The sequence below is a fragment of the Ctenopharyngodon idella genome, chromosome 14 (genome assembly GCF_019924925.1).
Source record: "Ctenopharyngodon idella isolate HZGC_01 chromosome 14, HZGC01, whole genome shotgun sequence".
Taxonomy (NCBI): Eukaryota; Metazoa; Chordata; class Actinopteri; order Cypriniformes; family Xenocyprididae; genus Ctenopharyngodon; species Ctenopharyngodon idella.
In genome coordinates this window covers 426124-443032 of record NC_067233.1, presented here as the reverse complement: position 1 = coordinate 443032, position 16909 = coordinate 426124, and the positions used below count along the sequence as shown (strand labels likewise).

General features: G+C 36.1%; 2 protein-coding genes across 5 annotated transcripts in view; one reads left to right on the top strand and one right to left on the bottom strand.

Annotated features, from left to right (window-relative positions):
- The window catches only part of LOC127494395 (uncharacterized), a 492193-nt gene that overhangs the window by 85123 nt on the left and 390161 nt on the right, over positions 1 to 16909 (top strand). Inside the window, exons 18-20 of the mRNA XM_051860279.1 lie at positions 472 to 645; positions 5504 to 5677; positions 6398 to 6571. Of these exons, the coding sequence (XP_051716239.1) occupies positions 472 to 645; positions 5504 to 5677; positions 6398 to 6571 (522 nt within the window). The remainder of the gene's footprint in view (positions 1 to 471; positions 646 to 5503; positions 5678 to 6397; positions 6572 to 16909) is intronic.
- Positions 1 to 16909, bottom strand: part of LOC127494401 (transmembrane O-methyltransferase homolog) — a 204330-nt gene that overhangs the window by 63820 nt on the left and 123601 nt on the right. For 2 of the 4 annotated variants that reach the window (XM_051860289.1, XM_051860287.1), the window contains one exon: positions 14105 to 14232. Coding sequence is in view for 2 of the 4 variants with exons in the window: in XM_051860291.1 (XP_051716251.1) it covers positions 12354 to 12665; positions 12814 to 13010; positions 13115 to 13370 (765 nt within the window). In the remaining 2 variants the exon portion in view is untranslated. Of the gene's footprint in view, positions 1 to 12113; positions 12666 to 12813; positions 13011 to 13114; positions 13388 to 14104; positions 14233 to 16909 lie in introns of those variants that run through there. The other 2 variants (XM_051860291.1, XM_051860292.1) reach the window with 2 other exon arrangements.

Sequence of the window (16909 nt, the reverse complement as noted above, 5' to 3'; positions counted from 1 at the left end):
GTGAGAACAGACTAAAAACAGTGTAACAAATGACAGTAGATTATTCTGACAGAGTTACAGTTATAATGGACTAATGGTACTTTTCACTAAATCTTAATTTATTAAGCAAAATGTGTATTTAGAGGTTGTAAGCTACACTTTAAAATGACTTAAAATAAATTGATCATGTATAAGATTTTCTTATGTTGAAAATGTGAAATCAGTCTGTTTAAATATTAACTTTTCTATTGTTTCTATATTGATCCTATATATTAATCTCCAGTGATAAATTCACTTATTTGTGGAGTGAGGACGGATCCAGACTTGGATTGTAACTAGTGTCCTCAAACGCTCCTGTCTTGGTTTGTTCATATCATGAAGTTTCCATGATTTTGCTGGTGTATTAGTGACTGTATGGCATTTATTAATGATTCATTTAACTCACACATGAACTGAACATGGATTTGAGTCATTTTCTCTTTCTGTCTTCAGTCTGAGTGGATACAGTTTTACAGAGGAACAGTGTTTCATCCTGACTTCAGCTCTGAAATCAAACCCGTCACACCTGAGAGAGCTGGACCTGAGCGTGAATATAATAGAAAACACAGGAGTGAAGCACTTATGTGACGTACTGAAGGATTCACACTGTAAACTGGAGAGATTGAGGTCAGTAACATTCACATACAAGAAACAAAATGCTGAAAATCACTTTAACAGTTTAAACTAAAACTTTATACTCAATATCTCATGAAGAGCCTGAGTTCACATTATATTTGTGTAAAATTCTTCATAATATTTTGTGATCTGGTGAAATGAAGATGATGATCTCACTTTCACTGTCTGTTTTATTTACTCATGAAGATGATGTGACTTTACAGAATAAAGAGTTATTTTCTTTTCTTCTCTCTTATTTTCTGCTCTCTCTCTCTGAGTGTGGTGGGAAGAGTGGAGCGTTGGTTAGAGTGAGCGTGAAAAACTGTTCTTTTTTCAGCTTTTTATTCAGACTTTTGTACTTTAAGCCGCTCGCGGATTTTGTCGCGTGACGGTATGGCATCTGAATCTGTGCAAGTAAACCCTCATCTAACGATGCGAAATGGGTGCAGGTGTGTGCCCGAGACCGGCGTCAGCGTGGAGGATGTACTCGTAGTGGTGGGAGAATTGGTTGGTTTTGAGAATATTCTCTCAGCATCATGAATGAATAAGGCTATTGTAGTGTTTTTGAAAACGGAGCAATTAGTAAACCAGCTGACAGAGAGCGGAATTTGGATTAAAGAAATGTTTGTGCCCGTGACTCCTTTAGCGGCTCCGGCTACTAAAGTAACAATTTCAAATGTACCACCTTTCATTTCAAATGACGTGATTACCAAAGAGTTGACGTGATATGGAAAAATTGCAAGCCCAGTCAGAATGATTCCGTTAGGATGTAAAAACACGGCATTGAAACACGTTCTTTCTTTCAGACGGCAAGTTTTGATGTTTCTCTCTTCCCCTGAGCGCACGTTAGAGATCTCATTTCGCGTGAGTCATGGAGAAAATTCATATATGCTGTATGCAAGTACCGACAATCTTAAGTGCTTTGAATGTGGAAATTTAGGCCACAAACGTTTCTCTTGCCCGAATAAGAAAGTGGATGATGAACAGCGTTTGCCTGTCGATACATCGCAAAATGGCTCGTCCAAAGACAACGATACTGACAATGTGGAAATTACGATTCGACAAAATCAAGCGACAGAGAAGAAAAGGCCTTCTGAGGGAGTCATCGGGCACAATGAGGTGAGTGAAAGCGATGCTGATGCTGAGGGTGAGCAAGCTGGATGTAGTTATGCAGTTGTCAGACATTTAAGTTAGGAAGTTGAAAATGTGGTCAATAATGAGAATGTGACTCAGACAGATGTACAAGCAGTAGAGGAAGGCTCAGTTGATGAGTTGGATGGAATGTCTCAATGTACTGATGATAGCATGAAAGATGATGAACAATGGTTTGAAGGAGCAGAGATGCCAAAAGTAATAAGAGAATACTTGTATACTGTGGCTCAAATCAGTGAATTTCTTGATGAAACGAAGGGTAGAAAAGTTGAAGTGAGTGATTTCTTTCCAGACTTGGACAAGTTTATAGCATCAGTTATGTGGGCAAGGAGACATAGTAGTCATGAAGAGCTCTCACAGCAGAAGTGTTTTAGACTAAAGAAACACATTACTGCAATCCGACAAAGTAAAACAGGAAAAGTTAGGCCAAAGAGGGGGAAAAATCCAACTAATCAATATGATTAATATGATTTTCTTCTTGTCTGCTTTCTTTTTTATCTCTCTTCTTCTCATGGAGACTTTACGGGTGGGATCCTTGAATGTTAATGGGATGAGGGATAGGGGGAAGGCAGAAACGGTCATAGAATTTATCAGGTTGAAAAATTTAAATGTGATTTTCTTACAAGAAACTCATAGTGATTTGAGTAATGAGGTTGACTGGAGGCTGTGGTGGGGCAATGAGTGTGCTCTTACTCATGGTACTAACTTGACTGCAGGAGTTGCAATTCTTTTCTCTCCAACCACTAAAGTTAAAATCTTGTATAAAAAAGAAATTGAGCCGGGACGGTTATTGGCAGTTAGAGCTGATATTAATAGTCTGATTTTTGTATTTGTTAATATCTATGCACCTAATAATGCATCTGATAGGATAAATATGTTTAATAAGTTGAATGTATTTTTAAAACAACAGCAGGTTAATGATGTGATAATTTTAGGAGGGGATTGGAACTGTACACTTGATCCTTCTTTTGATAGAAATGGAGAAGAGCCTAATTTTCAATCACCTACTGTTTTAGCTAATATAATTGAAACTTTTAATTTTACAGATATTTGGAGAGAAAATAATCCCTTGGTAAAACAATATACTTTGGTAAAGGTAAATGAGTGGATTGGAGTGGATTGAGAAAGAAATTTTAGTCATTGAAGAAAAAATGATGAGAGATCCTACTGCTAATATACAAGAGTGGTCTGATAAGAAATTAAAGTTGAGATCTATTCTAAATGAGAGAGTGAAAGGTGCTCTTGTGAGGAGCAGGTTTTTATCAATGAAAGATATGGATGGTCCTACTTCTTTTTTTTTTTTTTTTAACTTGGAACATAAAAGTGTACAAGAAAGAAAAATGTATAGTTTGAAAAACAGTCATGGTCGCGATACAAGCGATCCTGTAGAAATGCGAAGATTGGCAGTGGACTTTTATTCTAAGTTATATTCTGCTGAGAACACAGATGAGAGGAGCCAAAATGAGAGGAGCCAAAGTGATCGAGTTGATCACCAGTTTCTTTTCAGAGTTTTAAAAGGTTTTGGTTTTGGAGATAAATTTGTTGCAATGATAAAATTGTTGTACAAGAATGCCACATGTATGATAAAAATGGCGGGTGGACTGAGTGTTCCTGTTAAAGTACAGAGGGGCATAAGACAGGGATGCCCACTCTCAGGTCAACTGTATAATTTAGTCATTGAACCTCTTCTCTGTAAAATAAGAGAAAAGCTAACTGGATTACAGACAAATGTCTTAAATTGTTATGATTGTATAAAAGTCTCAGCATATGCTGATGATATCACTGTTGTTTTAAGAAATGAAAATGATGTTCAGGTTTTAACAGATATTTTAGAGAGTTATGGGAAAGCTTCATTTGCCAAAGTAAATTGGGATGTGATGCCCTGTGGTGTGGTTTGGATTATAATAGTCCAACACTTCCAGGTAGATTACAGTGGGGAAGGTCTGGGTTAAAGTACTTAGGGGTATTTCTACGAAGAGAGGACTATAAGAGAAAGAAGGTTGTCTGCTAGGTTGTCTCGTTGGCATTGGCTGCTCCCCCAGCTATCATACAGGGGAAGAGTTTTGGTCTGCAACAACCTTGTAGCCTCATCCTTATGGCACAAAATTACTGTCTTAGAACCCCCTGAGGAACTGGTGGAAAGTATTCAAAAATGTCTATTGACATTTTTTTGGTCTGGACAGCATTGGCTAAGAGCACCTGTGTTATATCTACCCAGACAAGAAGGAGGCCAAGGATTGGTGGAAATTAAAAGTAGAATAAAGACATTTAGACTTCAGACAGCAAAAATATTACTTTATGGAAAAGATGTGAGCTGGGCTGGAATAGCTTGTGCCCTCCTAAGAAAAGGAGGAAGTATGGGATTAGACCGACATCTTTTTCTTATGGACACTCAAGGAGTTGATTTGTCTGCATTGACACCTTTCTATCGGTCCATGCTGAAAGCCTGGAAAAATCTAAGAACATCAAGGAATCTTAAGGATGTGAAAGGTTTGTGGGTGAGAGAAGAACCCCTGTTGCACAATCCTATTGTGGATATAGAAGTTTTGAAGTCAGCATCAATGAGGACTGCTTTAAGGAATGCTGGAATTACAAAGATTGGACATTTAATGACAACGGGTGGATGGATGTCTGCTGAGGTGCTGGCTGCTGGGCTTGGTGTGAGGTCGGTTCGCTTGGCACAGAGAGTGTTGAGTGAGCTTCTTGGGTATTTATCCATGGATTCTAAACATGTTCTGGAAACAACTAATGAAGATACGGAAATCATTTTCCCGGAGTTAAAAATTGTACCTGCCTTTGATGATTTTCAAGAAAGTGAAGGGACTTTGCTTACCTTCAGGACTCCTGAACTAGAATTTTTCAGTGAAACCGGGGAAAAAGCACTGTATGTCACCTGTGTCAAAGTTTTACATATGAACTCTTTAGAGGGACTAAAAGAATCTAAATGGCAAGAGGATTTTGGATCAGGAGTTTCCCCTAAAGGTAGCTGGAGGACCTTGTACAAGGCGCCCATTGAGAAAAGGTCCGGGGACCTTCAGTGGAGAATTGTGCATGGTTTAATAGCTACAAACAGACACAGAGCACACCTTGATCCACAGGTAGAGGAGGGGTGTCTTTTTTGTGGGAAAATAGAAACTGTTTTTCATTTATTTTTTTACTGTGGTAGACTTGAAGCTTTGCTATCTCAATTAGAAGAATGGTGTAGAATTTTAGGAGAAGTGTTCTCACCTATACTTTTTATTTATGGCCCGAAGTATAACAAAAACAGGAAGCAGATCCATGTGATGCTTAATTTCTTGTTTGGGCAGGCCAAAATGGCAATCTGGCTATCACGCAAAAGTAAACAAAATGGTATGGGGTCAAATGATGCAGTGTTAATTTTAAAGGGTCTAATAAAATCAAGGTTAAAGGTAGAATATGCTTATTATCAACTGGTCAAAGATATGGAGACTTTTAATTGTATTTGGGGAGTAAATGAATGTTTATGTGGAATCGACAGTGATGGCTCTCTACAAATTCATATCTGAGTTTTTATGTATTTATTTATTTTTTGGTTGGAATTGATATGTGTTCATTATTATTTGCGATGTAATGATGGTATGTTTTTGTATTTTTTTTTATGCAATTGTGTGATCTTTAGGAAGGAATTGTAAATTAAAGGATTGTTAAAGTCAAAAAGTCTCTCTCTCTCTCTCTTTCTCTCTCTCTGCTAATGCAGGTTAAGTGACTGTTATATGACAGAAGAAGGTTGTTCTGCTCTGACTTCAGCTCTGAAATCAAACCCGTCACACCTGAGAGAGCTGAACCTGAGCAGGAATAATCTAGGAGACTCTGGAGTGAAAAACCTCAGTGATCTACTGATGAACCCACAATTCAAGCTGGAGAAACTAGAGTTAGTATCATTATACTGTACAGCAGTTACAGTGAGATTAAAGTTCACTGTTTAGTTTAAGACAACTGGACTCAAGTCACATCATTTATAGCGCTGCACTTTCTGCTGTTTCTCCATCTGAAGAAAGATTCAGAAATACTATTAGTTAACGGCTTGTTATGTGAATCAGTAGAAAGAGCATTAAACTTTAAAGTATTTGAAACTGTGGATATAAAATAGTTTCGTATGCTAAAATCTGACAAATCTTTGCTTTGAAACAATACAGAAGTGAGAACAGACTAAAAACAGTATAACAAATGACAGTAGATTATTCTGACAGAGTTACAGTTATACTGGACTAATGCTACTTTTCACTAAATCTTAATTTATTGAGCAAAATGTGTATTTAGAGGTTGTAAACTACACTTTAAAATGACTTAAAATAAATTGATCATGTATAAGATTTTCTTATGTTGAAAATGTGAAATCTGTCCATTTAAATATTAACTTTTCTTTTGTTTTTATATTGATCCTATATATTAATCTCCAGTGATAAATTCACTTATTTGTGACTTGGATTGTAACTAGTGTTCTCAAATGCTCCTGTCTTGGTTTGTTCATATCATGAAGTTTCCATGATTTTGCTGGTGTATTAGTGACTGTATGGCATTTATTAATGATTCATTTAACTCACACATGAACTGAACATGGATTTGAGTCATTTTCTCTTTCTGTCTTCAGTCTGAGTGTTTGCAGTATTACAGAGAAACAGAGTCTCATCCTGACTTCAGCTCTGAAATCAAACCCATCACACCTGAGAGAGCTGAACCTGAGCGAGAATAAACTAGGAAACACAGGAGTGAAGCACTTATGTGACGTACTGAAGGATTCACACTGTAAACTGGAGAGATTGAGGTCAGTAACATTCACATTAGGGGTGTCGATTTAATGTGTTTATTAGTTTAATTAGATACAGTGAAAAATAACGCATTAAAGTTATTAATTATAATTAACGCGCCCGCCCCGCCCCTGACCTATGTAAGTCATCTGACATTTCACACAGGTGACTGATGACGAATATGAAACAGGGCAACAACTGTGTGATGATGCCTATAGAATGCAGTTAGAATGATCCTAAAATTCAAGATATTTTGTCGTCACATAGTTAAGCAATATCACACGAGTGTTGTTTTTTGTCCCCGATAGCACGAGTACGGAGCCCTGCACATGACATGCAGGAAAAAATTAGTAGTCTAAACCGCACGATTTAATTTTTTTTTTCTTGCATGTCATGTGCGGGGCTCCGTACACGAGTTCAAATGTGAAAATCAGAAGTTAACATTGTGTTATATTTTAGACATGATATTGTCTGCTTTTGCTCAATTTTGCCAATGACAATATTACCTATAAAGCAGGGCCGTCGCCAGAACAGACAGAATGGGGGGCATTTCACTTCATGGGGGGCACACATTTTTATGATCCGAGAAACAGACTTACCAAAACAATATTTACTATTAATGAAATAGACTATATTAACACCAAAACACAAGATAGTCTATCCTAATTTGACCAAACTACACCAAAAACTAGAGAATGACTCTGATTTTATTACATTTGGTGTAAATGGGGATCGATAGTGGATAATAATGTAGGCCTTGTGTTGTTGAGGCTCGTGCAGCTCATCTCGAGCAGAAATGGAAACAAATAAGAACAGCACACACGTAGAAACTCAGTTAACGTGGTAAAAATTCAAAATGTGGAGTTTTTATATTTATAACATATGATACAGTTAAGCAACATCACACGACCAGTGCTGTCCTCCCGATTATGTTACCATCACGATTGAAAATGCGACACTGATTTCACGACAGTTCAATAAACAAGTAGTTAATATTAAGTCACTTACATAAGACGCAATATTGACTGTTTTTGTTCTATTTCAGCAGCAAAAACAGTTCTAAACAAAGATCACAGCAGAACCATAGCGCACGTACCTCACAGAAACACTCAGCCGTCTTTCTTTACTGAATGATTCAGCGCTTTGAACAAATCAGTTGAATCAAAGATTCAATGACCCATTCATAAACAACTGCCTCATTCTTGAATGAATCGGCCGTTTCAATGAATCGTTTGAATGAATGACTCAATCATTAAGGCGGTCAAATGCCACCACCTACTGGCGTTTTAGTTTCATGTTTAAAAGTCATTTTCTCCCCAATATTTCTTAATTGTATTTTCAAAAAATATTTAAAATAATCTATTATTTAAAGCAGCTCTCATTTATAAGTGTCAATTATTTGATTTGATTGATAATAGCCCTGCGTGTCTAATTATTCTAATTGAATGTATTGATCAAATAAAAAAAATAAAATGAAAGATGCAGCATACATTTAATAAGGTTAGGGGGGAAATACCCTTTATAAAGGTAAAAAAATCCTTCGGGGTAAATATCACAAAAATGCAGATTTAAATGAGATGAGATATTGCTTCAGAATAGGTTATATTTACACCACACAAACGTCCTGCATTTGTAGCATATTGATGTGCAACAAAGACTTTGAGTGTAGCTACTCACCATTAAAATAGTTGAAGGTGACGGGTCTCAAGTGATAGTCATTTATAAATATAATTATGTTTCAAGTTTCGTTTTGTGTAATAATACGTTAACTATGAATTTTCTGATCATATCCGGAGGGTGAACCAACTCCAGGGTAAAGAGATGCGATTCCCATTTAAAAACACATTTAAATAGATTTCCATGAAATAGTTTTAAGTTACTTTCCACTGCACAACCTACATATCCCAACATAAACACTGCTGATAACTTATTTGTTAATAAACCACTGTTAATTTTAACAGATTACGCACACGGGATTTGGCAGAAAGGGCGCTCCCTAAATCTCACTCATATTAGTTCATTGCGATCTCGGATAATGTGTTATTTAAAGATACTGTTGTAGAGATAGTGTTCCTGTGAGATAAATGCTGCTGAAGACATTTCGTTATGGAATACGTGAATGGCCAAATCCACAGAAATAAGGATTTTGCTCTCAATCGTAAATTTGCTGAACGACCATAAGATTATGGGGGCACTGCCCCCTAATGCCCCCTCTTGGCGACGGGCCTGCTATAAAGCCAGAGCAGAACGGTTGTGCTGTGCGTCTCCGATCAACACACGGCGGTTTCGATTCATTTCGTTTCTGAATGAATCCGCAATTTGAGCGAATCAGTCGGGTGAATCAATGATTCATTGGCTCATTGATAAAGAGTGTCATTTACTTGCTTCCTGAATGAATCAGCCATTTGAACGAATCAAATGAATGAATAACCTAATGACTCACTCATTAAGACATTTACCGCCACCTACTGGCAGTTTTAGAATCTTTTTTAGAGTATCACTTCATATAAAAATCATATTTCCATAGTAATAATAATAATAATAATAATAAAAACATTAGACGGATAGTTTACCCAAAAATGAAAATTATGTCATCATTTACTCACCCTCATGTTGGATATTTCTAGAATTAGAAAATATTTCTTTCTAAAGTGTCTTTTTGTAATGTCTCTTTTTCTTTTGTGTTTCTCAGCCAAATTTGACATGCGATTAAATTGCGATTAATTCGATTAATTGCTGAAAATCACTTCAACAGTTTAAACTAAAACACTTTATACTCAATATCTCATGAAGAGTCTGAGTTCACATTATATTTGTGTAAAATTCTTCACCTTAATGATTTGTTTGTAAGATGATCTCTTCCTCTGTTTGTGTCTTTCTAGTCTACGGGACTGTGACATTACAGATGTTTCTTCTTTAACTCAGTCTTTGACTAACTCAAAAGCTCTGCAGTTTTTAAAAGATCTTGATCTGAGTTGGAATAAAATAGGAGGCTCAAAGCAGCGGCTCCGTGTCGTGCTGCGAGACTCAAACTGTGTCCTGAGGTGAGGAAACATCACTGTGATATTAAAGATCTTCATTTACCTCTGATATGAGAACAAACCTTTCAGATATTCATGAAAGAAATTATCATTAAGCTTTATTGCAGCAAAGTGTTTGTGTGAGAACAAAATATAAAGCTTTATTCAACAACACCTGCTTTATTAACTGTGTCAGTAGAAGTGAATCATTTCAGTTTGAAAAGTCATTCTTGTTTTAAATGTATTTAAACACAAATATTGTTTGAGAAATATCTCTGCAAGATCATGTAAAGTCAGTAATTAATCTGATTACAGGAATTTAATGTAACTTCTTTTTACTCAAAAAACATTAATTATAAGTAATTTGCAGTTTGTTCCACTGAACACTGATTGTTTTCTCTTCTGTTCCTCCTTACAGTGTATATGGTGTTTAATCACCAAACATCACTGATGGATCGTTTACATCAGTTTAAATCTGTGAAATGATCATGAGAGGATCAGTGACCATCAGATGATCCACAGAAGAGTCTCTACTGCGTCTATGAGGAGAAATAAATGTGTGATTAATGTGTAAATGTGTTTCATACAGGTGGAAGAGACTCTTTACAGTTAAATAAAGCAGCATGTGTGTCAGCATGAGTATCAGAAACATGTGATATTGAATGATTAATGTTGCTTTAATATTCAGTCAGATGATGGTTTTGTGTTATTTAAAGGAGGAACAGGAGGAAGAAGCTCAGATGAGTCTGTCAGCAGAAATCTTCAGTATCAGGCCTACAAATATAATAATGTTTGGATTAAACTCATCCATAATGATTAAAATGTTTCTAATCATAAATGTGATCGTCAAGTGTAGCACATAAATGATATAATATGATGTAAAGTTAGTCTACAATCAAATTCGCATGTTAAAAGTTTTTTTTTTTTTCAAACCTACATTTTATGCACAGAATATATTTGTTTATTTTTGCTATTCTGTTTTATTTTATAATATTTTATCTCTGTGTCTGTTGTTAAAGCACAGATCTACAGTATATTGTGTTTGTTCTGTGGATGGAGTCTCTTCTCCTCTACAGACCAACTAAACATTTTTACCAGTTAACAGCATTTTGTTCCTTCACTTGCTCTGGTCTAGAGAGTCTAATGCATTTTGTTTAGAAATTATAATCTTCTCTTTCACCACATTTACATTCACATGGAAATAAAATGATGAATATACAGTTAAGACTATTTTTGTGTGAAAAGTTCACTTTATTGAAGCTTCATAAGCAGATGCAGAGATTCTCCTGCTGAACCTCATGTGCTGTTGTGGGTCAGTTTGACCCGTTTTGATCTTTGTGTGTGTGTGTGCATGTGTGTGTGTAAGTGTACACAAAAAAATCTGTTACATTAGTGATGTTCATGTTCATGGGTTAATATTCTAAGGCAACTCTACAACCCCAAAAAATAAGATTTTTTTTTGGTTATTTATAACTGTACAGATATTTTGTTGTGTTGGTTTTAAACTACCCTAGTGAAGGTAAAAAGGAGCTGTTTCTCTTATTTCAATACTGAAAAATAGTTTTACCACATATGGTAAAAATTAACTATCATTTCTTTTTTCTATCTTTCAATCTGTCTGAAATACTATCTAACCTACGGAAGAGGATTAGGGCCAAACAATAATAAAAAATAAAACCATCTCAAGATTATTCATTATGAGAAATTAAACTGTTTTTCAAGAAAAAATTTAAATACAATGTTGTTTCAATGATAAACTTGTTGCAAGAAAAAACTCATTACATTTCGAGAAAAAAATGTAGAAACAATATGTTGAGAATAAACTCATTACATTTTGAGAATAAATTTGTATTTGGAGAAAAAACTCTAAGGAAAAAAGTCAAAATGTGGAGCATAAACGAATTCGATCAGCGTCCATTATATACTGATAGAGGACATGACAGATCACTTAGTCAAGATATATTTTAGACTTTCTTTCAATAACAAAGAAATACTATCAGCTTTAGCTAATTATAACTGAATAATTATTAGCATATGAACTTTAAAGACAATTTTCAAGCTTCTGGATCTTTTTAGAAGAAAAAACAGTTCAATTTGTGCAATCAATGTTCTCGCTTAATAACAACCAGTGGACGAGAAGAAATGGGACTATCTAAAAAGCTTAACATAAAAAAGCTCTTAATGTAACTTAATGTACTGAGACAGTGATATTAAAAGACAAACTCAGTAAACATCATACTAATAAATCATAATATCTATGAGCAGATGAGCCCAGAATATGAACAACACGTTTAATTACACGTTAAGTGTTTTCCTCCCATAGAAAACTGTGATAAAGAAAACGTCTGCACACTTCTCCAGGTGGAGCGTTTCTTGTCAAAAACTGTTTCTTTAATGATTTCCAAGTCTTTTTCCTCCAACTAATCATTTACCATATGATATGGAGATCTGACATACCTTATTTTAATTATTCACAATTATAAGTTCTGAAATTTCCACTTAAATTACTAATAGTAGCTATAATTTCTTGACAAAAGGGTAGTGAGTAGATTTTTATTCATTTCATTTATATATAGAAAGACAACCAAGATCATATCAGAAGACAAAATTAAACAAGCATATAATAATTATGGTGAGTGGATGAGTGGAGTTTTCCTGTTTGACAGATTAAAACATGAGAATATCTTGAACTTGTGTTAACCACAGACCTTATTTCAGGGATTTAACCAGAAACCCACTGACTTTGGGCCGATGGAAGCAGAAGTGCTGAAATGTGAACTCAGTTGTGGGTTTGAGGACTCATTCCTGTATGGCAGCGTATCTCCATCAGTCCATGGAGTTGTCTGCCCACGCTGAAGCTCTGCGGTCTGGCTGTCACGTACTCCAGAAGGTCTGGAGCTCCAGGCGTCAGAGCTCTGTTGATCAACACAACACAGGAGGTAGAGAGCAGATTCCCTCTCTGTAAGGCCAGCAGGTCTTGAAGGTAAAGCTCAGGGTCATGATCCATTAGAACCAGATCCAGACCATCATTCCCAGTGTGAGAGGGTAAAGAAGAGATGGCCTCAGCCGAGGAGCATGTCAGCACCTGAAACTGAGCAAGAACATGCTGAGCTCATTTAACCATGGTTAACAATAATGAGTAAGATATTTCAGTAATTAACTGAATTAAGGAAATGCACTACAGATCAAACTAATGATGAAAATCCTTCTATTACGGAACGAAAGCGATGATGTAACACCTGCTGGTTTTTGAAGCCTGCCACTAGTATGATCTCCTCCCCTCGATCTGCTGTCAGAGGATCCAGCTCTACAGTCAGCAGTTTTCCAGACGGAGGGAGCAGACGCAGAATCCTGACGGAAGCGTAGCCACAGTGTGTCCCCAACTCCAAAACCCTCAGCGGAGCTTCACGCGTCACAATCTCATCCAGAAACGCTCCTACAGCGACAAGAGAACATGTTACTCCAGAGCAGAAGATTAGAGGAATATTATCTGTTCAAGAGCTTGATGAAATAAAGCATTAACAGACTCCAGTGCCTGACCTTTCTGAGGGCCAATGTTGGAGGAGGCGTGTGTGGTGGAGTAGAGGTCAAAGGTCAGCAGAACACTCTGAGCCTGTCCGTGGGTGCAGTTGGAGAAGACATAGGCGTGAGTGGAGCTGACACAGACCTTCCTGTGAGAAAGCTTCAGTATGCCAGAATACACCTGACGGCACAGGGCCGACAGCGGTGAGCGGAAAAGAGCCGTCATCACGGCCACAACCGGGAGCAGATGCACGGAGAACACCAGCAGAGACATCACTGACCATCAGTGACCTAACAGGAGCAGAGGAGCGGTCAGGACAAGAGGCACTCTGGGAAACCTTAAAGTCACGATGAAACGGGAGAAGCCACAGTGACAGAGGGGAAAAGCTGCCCATAACTGCTGGTCTAGGATCAGTTTTCTCTGTAATAATAACATACTGGCCAAACAGATTTGACAAATGCTCTCTGAAGAACGTCAAAGGTTTCTATTTACAACGTGTTTTGCAGTGTTGAGCAGTGTAGCCAATCACATTCATATCTGTAGATTTCTTCAAAATGCAACAGCCAATCAGAGGTGTTTAAGTTAGGAATGAACAAAAACAGCACACTTGAAAATCCTCTCATTATAACAAACAATCATGTAAATCAGAGGTTCATTGTGCCGTCAGCTTCAGTGATTATAACAGAACTTTGTGAGATCATGATGAAGGTTTTTATTGATGATAAAGGGAGCGCTGTCTGTACGCTTCTTTCTGCCACGCCAAATCCCTCATACAATCCTTTTGTTCAAATTAACAGTGGTTTGTGAATGTAGACGCTTTAATAAGAAATAATTGATCAGGAGTGTTTATGCTGGGATGTTAGGTTGACATGTGACTTTAATCTATTTAATGGAAATCTATGTAAATGTGTTTTTAAAGGGGAAGCGCATCTCTTACCCTGGAGCTGGTTCAGCCTGTGTGAAGATAAAGAGAGGCTGACACTCACACCTGTTACTGTCGGACTCACCTGACACACCGAACAAGAGGATCAGATCTGTTTATCACGGAAGTGTTCGAGAAACCTTAAAGGTACAGGACACTTTTAGACAAGATTGAAGTTTGATCAGCGGTTTTCAGTCTGGAGTGACAGGAGATCTGTAGAAAAGTTATAAAATGAAATAAATAAATGAAAAAATGATTATTAAATACGATGAGTATGAATAAATACAAAGTAGATTAAATAATATTTTGATTTATGATATAAATCTTTCAGTTTATAAATTTGCTGTTTATAAAAAATAGGTGTCTTTTAAATGTTAAGTTCCTCACACGAGGATGATCATATTTGGGGGTCTGTGACATCTGAAGGATTGAAAGCCGCAGTGTTCCCCCTTGGGTCACTCTTTTCTCAACAAAAGTCATTTTCCCTCTACAGACAATCCATTTTTCTAAACTTTTTTAAGAAAGTTATTAGCTCCTCCGGGAATAATTTTCTTAGACATTGTGACATTAAACGTTTAATCTTTTCAGTTTATTACTTACAAGCAATGGCGCTTAACATAACAAAAGAAATCCGCCTCAGCAATCTCTATAAAATTGATTTTTAAATAATCCTCATTCAGTAACCACAAATGACCATGATTGGTCTGTACTGATCAGCGCTTAGAAAAGTAACATATAACACGTGACAACTTAGTCACTTCAGTATAATCATGTAATCACTAATAACGGCAAGAAATGACAAATTACATTAAGAAACAGTGACGATTAAATACACGACCAGAGAACGTATTATGTAAAGTAATCATACCTGACTAATTAGACAAAGTCCAGATTAAAGCCCCGCCCATTCTATCAGTAGCTCGTCATGTCCACTAGATGGCAGTGCGGCATCAAACACAAGGAGATCTGACCTGAGGATAAATGAAATATAACAGCCACTGATTTTTACTGATTTTTCTTATCTTTATTGTGTCTCAGAATCATACTTATACATGAGCACCTGCTTTCATTATATTGTTTACAAAGGGCCTCCAGAAATCAGTTGGTTTACTGCCTCTAATGTCAATTTTAAAAGGATAAATTTAAGAAAATAATGTAACTCTTTCATGCATGGTGTCAACTACAGTGGACAGATATTTGGAAGCCATTTTGAACCATTTAGGTTGGAGTACCATGTCCCAACCACCAAGTGGTGAATACCCAAAGCCTCGTCTACGATTCCATTTAATTAGTGTATTTGCATCTCTTTGTTGTTTTGAGATATTACATCATATAATCAAAAAGGCGGAGGGAAGAGGAGACGCACCAAGTACCTCAGGAATAAGTGTTAAATTCTTTTATTGTCAAAAAATGTTTTATCAATAAAATGTTCCCAAATGAACCAAGACATAATTGGAATAATTTTTGTCATGTGCCACAACATGTGTGCAGTAGAGGATTAAATTGTTCACTTTATTCAGAAGTGATTATTCTGTTCCTCAATAAAGTTCTTGCATAAATTAGATGGAGTTTTTTTAAGCAAATCTCCTCTCATTGTTACATCTGTCAAAATACTAGAGTAATTTATAGTAAATACTATAGTGTTTTTGAACCATACTATAGTAAATTGTAGTAAACTGTATATATTATAGTATTTACAACACTTTGTTAATGAATGCTTCAGCATACTGTAATATTAACTATAGTGAACTGATAAACTGTAATAAATACTGTAGTACACTTTAGTTTTTACTACAGTAAACTGTAGTGTATTGTAGTATAATATACCCTATAGTTGTAGAAGTATTGGGTAAAGTAATTTGTTTATATTACTATAGTTGTTATATTACCACAACAAATTAATTCAAGTACTTTACTATAGTATGGTTCAGAATTACTATAGTATATTTTCATGTGGGGCAGATAGTGTGGAAGGTTGTAACAACTGAACTCTTTGTGTTTGACATTAACTCATAATCTGTGATTGTGAAGCACACGTACATGAGAGTTTTATTTGTAGACAAATGTGGCTATCGTGAATCAAAGTTTAGAGCCCTAGTACAAACAACACTGAGTTACTGATGCTCAGACAAAAAGTGTTACTAATAATTGGCAGGATTTTCATAATAATATAGGAATATTGATATATAATTTCTTTCTCTGTTCACTTGTGTCTCTCTAAGGTCATGAATGAAATCGATGCTTCGTAACAGAAAGTCATATTTTGACCCCAATTTGATTTATGACAAACTATTTGAAAATGAGTCAGATTTAAGTGATAAAATGATGCTGGTTTCTCAAACATCAGTGAACATTAGAACAACAACATCATTTAATGTCTTTCTTCAGATGACGAAGAGCCTCTTTTACCACAGACTGAATCACGTGACAGACAGTGATCAGGAGCACAGGTGAGTCTCAAACCAAAAGTGTTTCAGAGACTTCTGGATTCTGTTCCTGCAGGACAAGACCGTCTGTGCTGCTGAAGTAAGCTTTAATACTGACACGATTACAGTTATTTGAGGGAATATGAACGGATTTCACATGAGTTCGTGTGATTGTGATTATTAACATGTTCAGTTATAGCCTAACATAAGTTATAACTTGTTGTAAAAGAATAACAAACGATCAAGAAACAGCCAGGAATTACTAAAACACACAGTTTTATTGACTTTAGTTTTGTAGAAATTAATAATGTTTTTTATAAAAAGGTTTATTTCCAGTTTTAGGATGTTGTTTTGTGAAAATGTGAAGTCGAAAGTATTTTTTGGACAATCCAGTTTTTCCAGTTAGAGAATGTTTTGAATCAGGGCCAGAGTTTGGAGATTTAGTTTCAGGAGGCGGAGCATAT